At 37.1% G+C, this 12,174-nt stretch overlaps 1 protein-coding gene across 1 annotated transcript in view; it reads left to right on the forward strand.

Annotated features, from left to right (window-relative positions):
* FDX1 (ferredoxin 1) overlaps positions 1-11,938 on the forward strand; it is a 37,365-nt gene extending 25,427 nt beyond the window's left edge. Inside the window, exons 3-4 of the mRNA XM_009247037.4 lie at positions 5,242-5,371; positions 10,796-11,938. Coding sequence (XP_009245312.1) covers positions 5,242-5,371; positions 10,796-10,910 — 245 coding nt within the window. The 3' untranslated portion in view covers positions 10,911-11,938. The remainder of the gene's footprint in view (positions 1-5,241; positions 5,372-10,795) is intronic.
* The last annotated feature ends 236 nt before the right edge of the window (positions 11,939-12,174 follow it).

A 12,174-nucleotide genomic window follows, 5' to 3' on the forward strand; every position in this document is an offset into this window, starting at 1 on the left:
CCCATTTCCCTAGCCCTGAGCAGCCACTACTTTCTGTATCTATAGATTTGCCTATTCTGGACATTTCACATCAATGGAATCATATAATATGTGGTCCTTTGTGAGCGGCTTTCACTTAACATAATGTTTTCAACGTTCATCTGTGTTTTAGTGTGTATACTTTATTCCTTTTTGTGGCCAAATAATATTTCATTTTATGGATGTATACCACATTTTCTTTATCTCTTTATCACTTGAGAGATATTTGGGTTGTTTCCACCTCTTGGCAATGGCCAATTGGTGTTTGACAGAGGTGCAAAGCAATTAGTGAAGAAAGGGTATTCTTTTCAACAAATGATGTTGAATCAATTGGATATTCATGTGGGAAAAAAAGGTGCATCAACCTAAACCTCACATCTTATAAAAACATTAATGCAAAATTGACTTAGATCTAAATGTAGAACTTAGAACTGTAAACTCCTAAAAGAAAGAACAAGAAAAAATCTTTAGGACCTGTGGGTAGGTAGGCAAAGAATTCTTAGACATGACTGGAAAAGAATTTATATATAAATTCTTATATATAAGAAAAATAAATTAGAGTTAATCAAAATTAAAAACTTTTGTTCTTCCAAAGACACTGTTAAGGGACTGAAAAGCCAAACTACAGACTGGGAGAAAATACTTGTAAATCACATATCCAATGAAAGGACTTGTATCCCGACTATGTAAAAAGCTCTCCAAACTTAACAGTAAGAAAACAACCCAATTAAAAAATGGGCAAAAGATATGAACAGACACTTCACCAAGGAGAATTTAGAGATGGCAAATAAGCTCATGAAAAGATTGAGGGGCATCTGGACCTGGACTTGTATGTGTGAACAACTCTGTGTTGTTTAGAGTTTTCTTCTAGAGGCACAAGAGACTAATGGTGATGCCATTCTCCCAAGTGGCTTTGGGAAAAAAATGAGGCAAAGTTAAAAAAAAAAAAAGACATTTTACACCTTTAATTTCTCGGAGAAAATGTGAATGAAAGTCACAATGTGACACCACCAGATACCTACTAGAAACAAACTATGGGACATTCAAACAGTGGAATGCTTCTTAGCAATGAAAGGGAGCAAACTATAGATACATGCAACACATTGGATGAATCTCAAGGGCATTGTGTTGAGTGAAAGAAGCCAGTTTCAGTCATACACTGTATGATTCTATTTATATGAACATTCTGGAAAAGACTAAACTACAGTGATAGAGAACAGATTAGTGGTTACCAGGGGTTAGGGATGGGGTAGACTGTGACAACAAAGCAACAGCAAAAGGGAATTAAAAGTTTTAGGCTGATGAAGCTGCTCTGTACCCTCAGTGTGGTGGTGGTTACACAAGTCTATACATACATTAAAACTCATAGAACTGGCCAGGTGCGGTGGCTCACGCCTGTAACCCCAGCACTTTGGGAGGCTGAGGCAGGCAGATCACCTGAGGTCAGGAGTTTGAGACCAGCCTGGACAACATGGTGAAACCCCGTCTCTGCTAAAAATACAAAAATTAGCCAGGCGTGGTGGTGGCTCATGCCTGTAATCTCAGCTACTCCAAGAGGCTGAGGCAGGAGAATCACTTGAACTCAGGAGGCGGAGGTTGCTGTGAGCCGAGATCGTACCATTATACTCCAGTCCAGGCAACAAGAGTAAGACTCTGTCTCAAAAAACAAACAAACAAAACAAAACAAAAAACCTCATAGAACTGAACACTGAAAGAGACAACTAGTAATTGGAGGACATAGCTATCATGAAATTGCCAATATTTTATGAGATAAATAAAACAGAAAAGGAGTAACTCTTTTTTTTTTTCTTAAATAGCCTCTTGTTCTTCTTACAGTTTTAGGCTCTTTTTTATACCCAAATATTTACCTTATTTTTGCAGGTTTTTTTTTTTCCTCCTAAATACCCTTTTTGGTTAAGTGTCTCCAATATTCTCTAAAATTCTTTATTTTTTAATAAACCATATAGGTTAAATCTCAAAACAAACTCTAGAAAACTACTCATCTGTCTTCTTATGGGTTTTTGCAAGATTGAAAGTTTCTTTTTACTTTTTTGTTTTTTAAATTTTTCTTTGAGCCCTGACCATGGCAAGGACAGAACAGTTCCTAAGTGCCATCCATGGAGTCTTGGAAACCCTTGCTACAGATCGTTTCTGTAGTGATAGTTGTTCTAACACAGTCTGACCATTAGCTTTCTCTGGTTTAGTGTTAGCTCTCTCACATAGGCTGGTTTCATTCTGAGTCTTATAGTTTCTATTATATTTGAACTTCTTCCTAGTACAAAGAATAAGAAAGGATAAATTGTAGGCAAGTTTTTGTGGCAGAAAAGGTTCAAAAAGGACCATAAAATAATGAGGGATCATGAATGTGATGTGTTCATTTAAAGAATAAATACGGGACTAGAATATATAATAGGAACTTAGTGTGTAGGCACCAAAAGTTAATCTGTAAATATTCAGCATTTTTCAAATTCTTATTAGAATAATCTCTTCAGCGCTGAGCTTAGCAACTTAAGCAAGATGTGGAAATAATTGCCAGGGTTCCTGAGAAGAGCCATGAAATTTAAATAAGAGAATAGAATAATACCTTTAAGAGAAGGTTAAAAGAACTGAAGCTTCCTAGGGAAGAGGGGGAGAATTTGAAGCCTATGAACAGCTAGAACAGGATGGTAACTCTTCATTTTGACTGGCCACTGGTACAAAAAGCAATGTCCTTTGTTTTTCAGGAGGGATTTGTTGGCATATGAGCCTTTTCTCTCCATTTAATATGTAAGTAAGGTAACTTACATTATTGTATGGTGGTACAATAATTATTAGTTGCCTACAGCATTGGGAAACTTTAAGTTGAAGTCATAACTCATCTCTAACTAGTGGTATGACCTTAGTCCATTTCTTTAACTTCTGGGGCTTAATTCTTAATTCCTCTTATGTTTACAAATAAAGTTGAATTACTCTAAGAGTTTCTGTAACTTCCAGATAATAATAATAATGTTTACCAACACTTACATAGTACATACTATCTGCCAGTCATGGTTGCCAGTATATATATTCATATATATTAAGTATACAGTCATGTGTAATTCTTGGAACTACTATGTGAGGTTAGTATAGTTACTCTTGAGGAAACTGAGACATGGAAGGTAAAGTAGCCCAAGGTGACAGGGTTAGTAAAAAGGAAAGCTGTGGTTGAAGGGAGGAAGTCTGGCTAAGAGCCCATGCCCCTAACTCTGAACTTCACTGTATGGTCTCCCTCTCCTATAATTCTATTATTGCTTTGAATTGGATTTAATAAAAATGAAGATTTAGAGAAACTTCACAATGGTGTTTTTTTATTTTTGAGATGCAGTCTCACTCTGTCACCCAGGCTGGAGTGCAGTGGGGCGATTTCGGCTTACTGCATCCTCTGCTTCCCAGGTTCAAGTGATTCTTCTGCCTCAGCCTCCCGAGTAGCTGGGATTACAGGTGTGCACCACCACGCCCAGCTAGTTTTTGTATTTTTAGTAGAGACAGGGTTTCACTGTGTTAGCCAGGCTGGTCTCGAACCTCACGTGATCCATCTGCCTCGGCCTCCCGAAGTGCTGGGTAACAGGTGTGAGCCACCATGCACGGCCTGTTTTTTTTGTTTCCTTACAGTAAAATATGAATAATAAATGCTTAAATTATAAGGAAGGAACAACTCTAGTTAAAATGATCCATTCAGAGGAAAATTAAGAAGGTTACTAGTTGTTAACAGTGGTTGTGTATATTTCATATAATGTTTAGTGACCAAAAGAGAATATAAATCAAAATGAAGTTACTCTGAGAACTCTACATTCTTTGAAATTGTACAGTGGCTTTAAAAAACTATGTAAAAACAAACCCAAATCACTGTTTTTAAAGTCAGATTTAACCAGACTGTGATTCTGCACGCCTCTGTTGTCAGGTCCTCCCCTGGGATACTAATGTGTTCTGGATGCCATATTTTAAGAAAAGCCCAACTGGCCTGAGGGATGGGATTTAGAACTGTGTTATGTAAGAAACAGTGGAAGGACTTAGTGGAAGGACCTGGGGATGCTCAGCTGGGAGAAGGAAGAATGATCTCAAATAAATGAAAAGCTATCCTTTAGAAGGATTAAACTCCATGGGTTAGCGTTGGACCAGTAGGTGCTAGTTACAGAGTGGCAGACTTTAGCTTGGTGGAAGCCAGCCGAATGCAAAATTGGCTGACTTATGTGGTGTCGGTTTCTTTGTCAGGAGATTTTCAAGCGAAGGCTGAGTAATACCAGGAAAGGGATGTTACAGAGCAGATTCGTCCTGGTTTAGTTGGACAAGGTGACGTTTTAGTTCTCTCATCACAGTGTCTGGCATACGATATGTACTCAGTAAACAACTGTTAAATTAATGACTTAAAAAATGGAACAGGATAAATATTCTGATTATTTAAGACCACAGTGACGTATTTTAAAATGACTTGATTCTGTCCAAAGTACAAGGAGAGATTGAGAGGGAAGAACATTTAACTTAATTTAGCTATAGGTTTGATTGCTTTCTAGTTCCTCTTATATACCATAACTTTCATCGCTATTATGTCAGTAATTACTATGTAAGTTTAAAATTGCACACATCTTTATATGTATGCATGTCTCAGCTTATTAACTTGTAAGCTCTCTATTAGGACTATATTTTCATAGGTATTCCTTCACAGCATCAAGCCAGAACCTTTGCGAAATAATATAATGTGAGGGATTTCAAACTCATGCGTGTGTGTGCATGCGCATGTGGCAGGAGATGGAGGGTTGTTGCCCCTCTTCTCTTCATTTTCACCTTTCATTTGTGTACTCTTTTCTTTTTTTTTTTTTTTGAGACAGAGTCTTACTCTGTCACCCCGGCTAGAGTGTAACTTCAGCTCACTGTAACCTCCACCTCCCGGGTTCAAGTATTTCTTCTGCCTCAGCTTCCCTAGTAGCTGGGACTACAAGTGTGTGCCACCATGCCTGGCTAATTTTTGTCTTAATTTTAGTAAAGACGGGATTTCGCCATATTGGTCATGCTGGTCACGAACTCCTGACCTCAAGTGATCTGCCTGCTTTGGCCTCCCAAAGCGCTGGGATTACAGGTGTGAGCCACCGTGCCCGGCCTCACTTATGTATTCTAATGCTGATTCTAACATTTAGAAGCCTTTACTGAACCAGGTTTGAATCGTCTGATGTAGAGGGGACTATGTTCAGTGTTTATTGCTTTTGTCAGGTGCATGTGAGGGAACCCTGGCTTGTTCAACCTGTCACCTCATCTTTGAAGATCACATATATGAGAAGTTAGATGCAATCACTGATGAGGAGAATGACATGCTCGATCTGGCATATGGACTAACAGACAGGTAAGATTTTTGGACTGCTTCAATTGTAATAATAATCTGGGAACATAGATGTTTTATTATGTTGTCTATGTAAGACCAGACCCATGAATGTAATAGTGTTCTACCGGGTTAAATAACAGTCACAGATTTTGAGTATTCAGATATGTGGCATTTCTCTTTGTTTTCACTGTTCTACAGTTTAGACCTTATGAAACTTTACAAAAGTAAAAAAAATTAATTGGAAGTATAAGTTCTAGATCCTAACACCTCTTCTTTAGTCTCTTTTTACTCCAGGAACTAATATGTATCACAACTGAATGGAGGGGTTAAATCTAATGCTTTTATATTTGATATTTTATATTTGATAATTGAACACAATTATAGTGGAAAGTTTCACCTATTTGAGAGAACAGAATTTTTAAAGAAACTTAATATATAATAGTAATTATGTTAAAATGAATAGCTCTTTTTCTAAGTGTACCTTAATCAGAGCTTATTCTTGTTATTAATTAATAGAGTTACTCTTAAAAGTGGTGAGATTTACAGTAGCAAGTGACATCAAGTGATATCTTATTTTTTAAAAAAATTATCTAGTCTTTCGATTGGAGTCAATGAAGGTAGCTAGCCGATATACTGTTTCAAGCAGTAAGATAATGAGGGCATATATTACTTAATTAAGGTTGGCTTTGTTTAACTCTAGTTTGGTGACCTTAATGACAAATAATTTTTAAAAAATTAAAGATAATAGTAATAATAGTTTTATTTCATGTGTATTATATAGCTACAATTTTGTTATACACTTTTAATATAAACTCATTATATTGAGTTATATAATATATATTATACAATATATATAATATATATAATATATATTATATTATAGTATATTATAATATAATCCTCATTATATTATATTAAATGAGGATTAAACCTCATTTAATCCTCACAAACATTTTCAGGTCATCTGTATTTATTTAGAGGAGAAGAATCATTTTGTTCCTTTTATAGTTCATTTTCCTCTTGGTGGATGTGAGACTGATAACCCTGGGAAGAGAAACTGTTGAAATATCTCTTTGGACACCAAAGCAGAGTGGATTGTGGCTACTGTCTGCCTGTCCTCTCACATCTTCAGTGCCGTGTTCTCTGTGAGCACCTCCTTTTTGCCCCTTAACACAGAAACTAAATCCAATGACTGTATTAGTTTGGTTCTGAGAGTTGTGTCTCTTAATAAGAGAGTTCAGTCATAGCTAACTGCTTGCCCTTTTATACAGTTACAATTTGTGGATGCATGTAATAGATAATATTCTAATTGAAAAGAAAGGAAAAAGGGAGAGCTACAGTTAGATACAAAAGGTCTATAATAAATGTAAGCTAGCAAGAGTATTGATGAGAAAATTTCCAAGTTTTAGAGCTACATAATAGCAAGGAATAGCTTTTATAGTGTTTTATAGCTGGTATTCTTAAGTATACAGCATTTTAGTAGAAATACTTTGTGGGAAAGAGTATGATGAGTTTCACAGGTAGCATTTACAAAACACATTGACATATTTGGAATGGAAAGAATTTTGTTCAAAGCTAGTAACCACATGTAAACTTATTTTTAGGGTATCAGAAAGTTTCAGAAAAAGAAATAAGGAAATTCAGCCTTTTAGTTCATATACTTATTTTAAATATGTAAATATTTTTAATTTTTAAGCAAAAGCACCATCATTTCAATTTTTTTTTTTTTTGAGACAGAGTCTTGCTTTGTCACCCTTGTTGGAGTGCAGTGACACGATCTTGGCTCACTGCAACCTCTGCCTCCTGGGTTCAAGCAATTTTCCTGCCTCAGCCTCCCGAGTAGCTGGGATTACAGGTGCCTGCCACCATGCCTGGCTAATTTTTGTATTTTTAGTAGAGATGGGGTTTCACCATGTTGGCCAGGTTGTCTTGAACTCCTGACCTCATGATCTGCCTGCCTTGGCCTCCTGAAGTGCTGGGATTACAGGCGTGAGCCACCGTGCCTGGCTTCAGTGTTTTGTTGGTTGTCCTTAACCTTGATTGTTGATGGATGGATGGATGATACATGGACAGCCTCATTGTTTTTTTTCATACTGGTTACCTCTCTCCCTTTTCCCATTAGAGGAGCAGCCATGTCTTATTTTACCATTGTATCTCCAATGCCAGATTCACAATAGAGGTCACCAACTGCTTGAGGAATTAATAGTTGATGGAAAGGGAGATTCAGGAATTACCTGTGAGTTTACATTGGATGATTGTCATTGCTCCCTGCCACCAGTTTGCATGGATAATCTACACAGAGGCTTCAGATTCCTTATATGTAAGATGAGGATAATAATAGTACCTACCTCACAGTATTGCTGTGTGGAGTTAATGTGGAAATATATGTGAAGCTGTCAGAACAGTGCTTGGTGGAGAAAGCATTCATTAAATGGTAGTTGTTAGCATTGTAACTACCATCATATTGACCTATCCATTGGGAACTTAAGTGCCTAGGCACTTAAATATTATTTCTAACCTTCAGGGTTAGGCAGTACTATCACCATATTGTAGGTGGGGAAACAAGGTTTAGTTATCGCGGATTTGCTTAAGGCTGCACAGCTAGTGGGTAACACCCCTGATTTAAATCCAGCTAGGTTGGGCCCCAAAGCCCTTAGTCTTACTATTTCAAGCTGCTTCTCTGAGTTGAAAACCAAACCCTAGAACTAAAGTAAACCCAATACCCAGTATATTTTCACCATCAGGGATATGTGGCAAGAGTGACTGGAGAAAATACCTTCCAGGTTTGCAGAAGTGTCAAAATGTTGTGGGACTCAAAGTGTGAAATCAGGGGAGCCTTGTCTGTCTCCTTCTCTAGAAGTATGAGACACCGTCTATACTGGTGGATCTTGGAGCCAGAGATCTTTAAGGAGGTAGAAGAAGTAGGAGAGCGAGAAACTAGCCACGGAGCGCCACTGCCTTATTTTCTAGAGTGAGCAGGAGCTTTTTGTTCCGTCTCTTTCTGTGTTCCCATAACAGACTTACTGTTCTTCTATCACCACACTTGTGGTACCCTGCCATGTTTCACTGATAACTGTTTCCATCTCTGTTTCCCTTACAAAAGTAACCATTCCTTGAAGACCAGCATCATCTTGCTCTCTGTATATGAATACCAAGAGTAACCAACACTCTCTAGAGCTCACTGCTGTCTTAATGAATTTGTCCAAATTGGCTTGCCACTTTTTCTCTCTTGCAGACAGAGCTTAATGCGTAATTGAGTATTGTGAAGGCTGTTTCCAATTCTACAAATAAAGAACTCTTGGTAGAGGGGATTTTTTTCTGTTAGTAATCAGTATTTCTCATGGTTAAGCATACTCCTTCACTCCAAAACTTCCTGGTGGTTCCTCCTTGCTCACCAGTGAGACACAAGCCCCTTAACTGATATTCACAGTTGCCTGTGGCTCTGGCCGCTCTTCTGGCCCATCATTCCCCTTGTGCTTGTTTACGCTGTGCGGCAACCAAGCTAAAACACCCATCTTGCCTTAAATATGACTTGAGCTTCTCTGCATTGTGTTGCCTTTGCCTCACATACTTTTCTCCTTTATCTTTTACTAAATAGTAAATAGTAAATCCTACCTATCCTCCAAAGCCCATTGTGGACACCACCTCCGTGGCCAGAAGTAAGCGCTTTCTTCTTAGACCTCTCAGAGCCGTTAGGCTGTCTCCCTCCGTGGCATTTACCACCGTCTCACGTATTAACTATCTGAATGTGTCTCATCTCATCCCTTTGATTGAAAGTTTACTCATTAATGCTGGCATTAGCAACCAATCTTCACAGCAGTCCTGTAAGGAATTCTCCTACTCATCTTGAAGATTAGGTTAGGAAACCAGCATTGGTGAGGTTAAGCAAATTGCCTGTGAACATGGTGTATTAAGTGCTGGATTCTGTACTGCTGGTGTCTTTGGCTGTAACTCTGATGCCGTCTCTTTAGTGTATCCTAATGCCCCGAAAATAAGAGGTGTTCAGTAAGAAAGTGTGGAGTTGAGTTGTTCTTCCTCACTGACGTTTAGTATTGTGCCTTTAGGTGCTCAGTAAATGCTTGATGAATACATTAATAAAACCAAGACCTGAATATCACATTTCATCAAATCGAAGACATGTTGACTGTAAGATTAACATTTCTTTTTATGTGCCACTAAGGAAGAAAAAAGCACTGCTAATTCAAATATGGCACAGTGTTATCACTTACCATATTTTCTGCATATTGAAAGAGTTATTAGACTTATCTAGACATAGATTTGAATTATATATCACTGCTAAGAAAATAAAATGGCTGAGCGCGGTGGCTCATGCCTGTAATCCCAACACTTTGGGAGGCTGAGGTGGATAGATCACTTGAGCCCAGAAGGTTGAGACCAGCCTAAGCAACATGGTGAAACTTTGTCTCTACAAAAAATACAAAAATTATTCAAGCATGGTGGTGCATGCCTGTAGTCCCAGCTACTTAGGAGGATGAGGTGGGAGGATCACCAGGATCTGGGAGGTGGAGGTTGCAGTGAGCTGAAATCATGCCAGTGCACTCCAGCCTGGGTGACAGAGCCAGACCCTGTCTTAAAAAAGAAAAAAAAAAGGAAAATAAACACAAAATAAAATTAGTAGTAATCCTGCAAAAAAAAGGAAATTATAGTCATTCTTAAAGTGACAAATATTTATTAATTCCAAATTTACACCCTGCTTTCTTTCTGTATTCTTCTTCATTTTCATTTTGTAATCTTTTTAGACTTATTTTGAAAAGTAGGTAAATTCGACATGTGGTACTTACATACTTTGCATAACTAAGTTGAAGAGACCCCATATGAATATTGTCACCGAATTTGTAGCTGTGACATGACCATTACCTGACAGTGTAGCAGTGATTGTAAGATTCCATTGATTTTAAGATGCTTCTTGATTTTCAGAGATGGTAAAAATTTAAGAAAAAATATGCTCTTATAATTGATGACTGAAGTCTATGTATTTATTCCAGATTTCTTCTTTTAAAGGCTTTAAAAAGTGTAGCTTTCTTTTGTAGTCTGTGTGGTTTTAATTATCTAGAAATTGATTAATCATTTTCTTGGCCTTGCTAATAACCTCAGTTCTCCACCATTGTGCCTTCTGATTGTTTCCTTGCTTGTCAGCTCTTTGACCAAAAAATATTGGTCTCGTGAAACAGTTAATAGATAATAGGAACCAAAGGCTAAAATGAAGCTTTGGTACACCAGGTTTATTGTATTCATATTTACCTTTTGTTACTCTCTAGTTGATAGGGTTGGTTATATCTGTTTTGACATAAAGAAAATTTAAAAGGTTAATAAGTTCCCTGACTGCTTTGGGTAAGAAAACATAAAGACTATCTTAAACAACTGCATTGCCTTGTGAATATATATACGTAATACTAAACCATACCTTCCCTCTTTTCCATACAGATCACGGTTGGGCTGCCAAATCTGTTTGACAAAATCTATGGACAATATGACTGTTCGAGTGCCTGAAACAGTGGCTGATGCCAGACAATCCATTGATGTGGGCAAGACCTCCTGAACTAGAACAAATGGGAATATTTTCATGGAATTTTACCTATTTTTATAATTATTATTTCTTAAAATGATTAAATGAGAACATGGATGAGTGGACTTCGTATTATGACTAGCTTAACTATTTTAATTCACCTTGCATAACTACTGAATTTTGTCATTCTTGAAAGTATGCAATTTTTATTTTGGTTATATTACAAAAATGTCAATCAAATATTAAAAAATAGTTAATGTGATAGAAAAACCTTACATATTTTTTTCTTATGTTTGTTTAGCGACTTTAGTGAAATGTTTTCATATAATCTCATCTGTTTACCTAGAAGATAAGTTAAGGAAATACATTATTATTCCTGTTTGATGTGGGTGAAGGCAGAGATCTAACCTGGCTTGTTTAGGGCCATACCACTAATTAGAAAATCTGTACTAGAACCTGTGTCTTATTACTATAAGCTATGTGTTCAGACTGAAACTGGAGAAAATTATGACTAGTTTATTTATAGTAGTAGTTAAATCTGAATGTGTATGGACAAAAATATTTAATTGCTCAGTAAACTGCTAAACTTCAAAGATAGTTATTAACCTTATAAATAAATATTTCAAAATTTTGATTCTGAAGTCTAAGTCTGAACGTAGACATTATAACGCTATCAAAGAAGTTTGATCTCTGTTTTGACTAAACTAGAGGAAAAATGATTGGATGTGTTTATTCTTTTCTAAGCAGAATGGTTTAACTTTGTACTCTTTGAAAAATAATGCTGATTTATAAATCTCTGCCTATAACAGAATGGAAACCTTATGAATGAATTGTGTTTCTCTGTCCTGAGCTGGAGAAGGGAATGAGCAGGCTGACATGTTGCACAGCCCCAGGTGGCGCCATTCTCTCACACAAGGATGGAGCTGTAGGGTGAGCAGCGTGGGCTGCAGTGTGTCAGTCCCAGGAGGGAGGGAGTGGCGAGCACCACAGATTACCACGTATGTGTGGAAGACATTCGTATCCTTATCTTTACTGTAAATAAATTCATAAAAGTTAACAAAGCGGTACACAGTATGGTTTTTGGAAATATGATAAAACATCAACTAACTTGGACTAATTGTGAGGAAGAGCAGAACAAATTAGTAGAAAGAGGTTATAAGACAATGGAGTTAGCTTCATGTGTATTATTGCAGCTTGATCATCTATATAAATATTTGTCTAGTACAATGCTTGACATACAGCATTGTGTTATGCCCATTGGGGACACAGAGGTGAACAAGACAAGGAGTGCCATCAG

The sequence above is a fragment of the Pongo abelii genome, chromosome 9 (assembly GCF_028885655.2).
Source record: "Pongo abelii isolate AG06213 chromosome 9, NHGRI_mPonAbe1-v2.0_pri, whole genome shotgun sequence".
Taxonomy (NCBI): Eukaryota; Metazoa; Chordata; class Mammalia; order Primates; family Hominidae; genus Pongo; species Pongo abelii.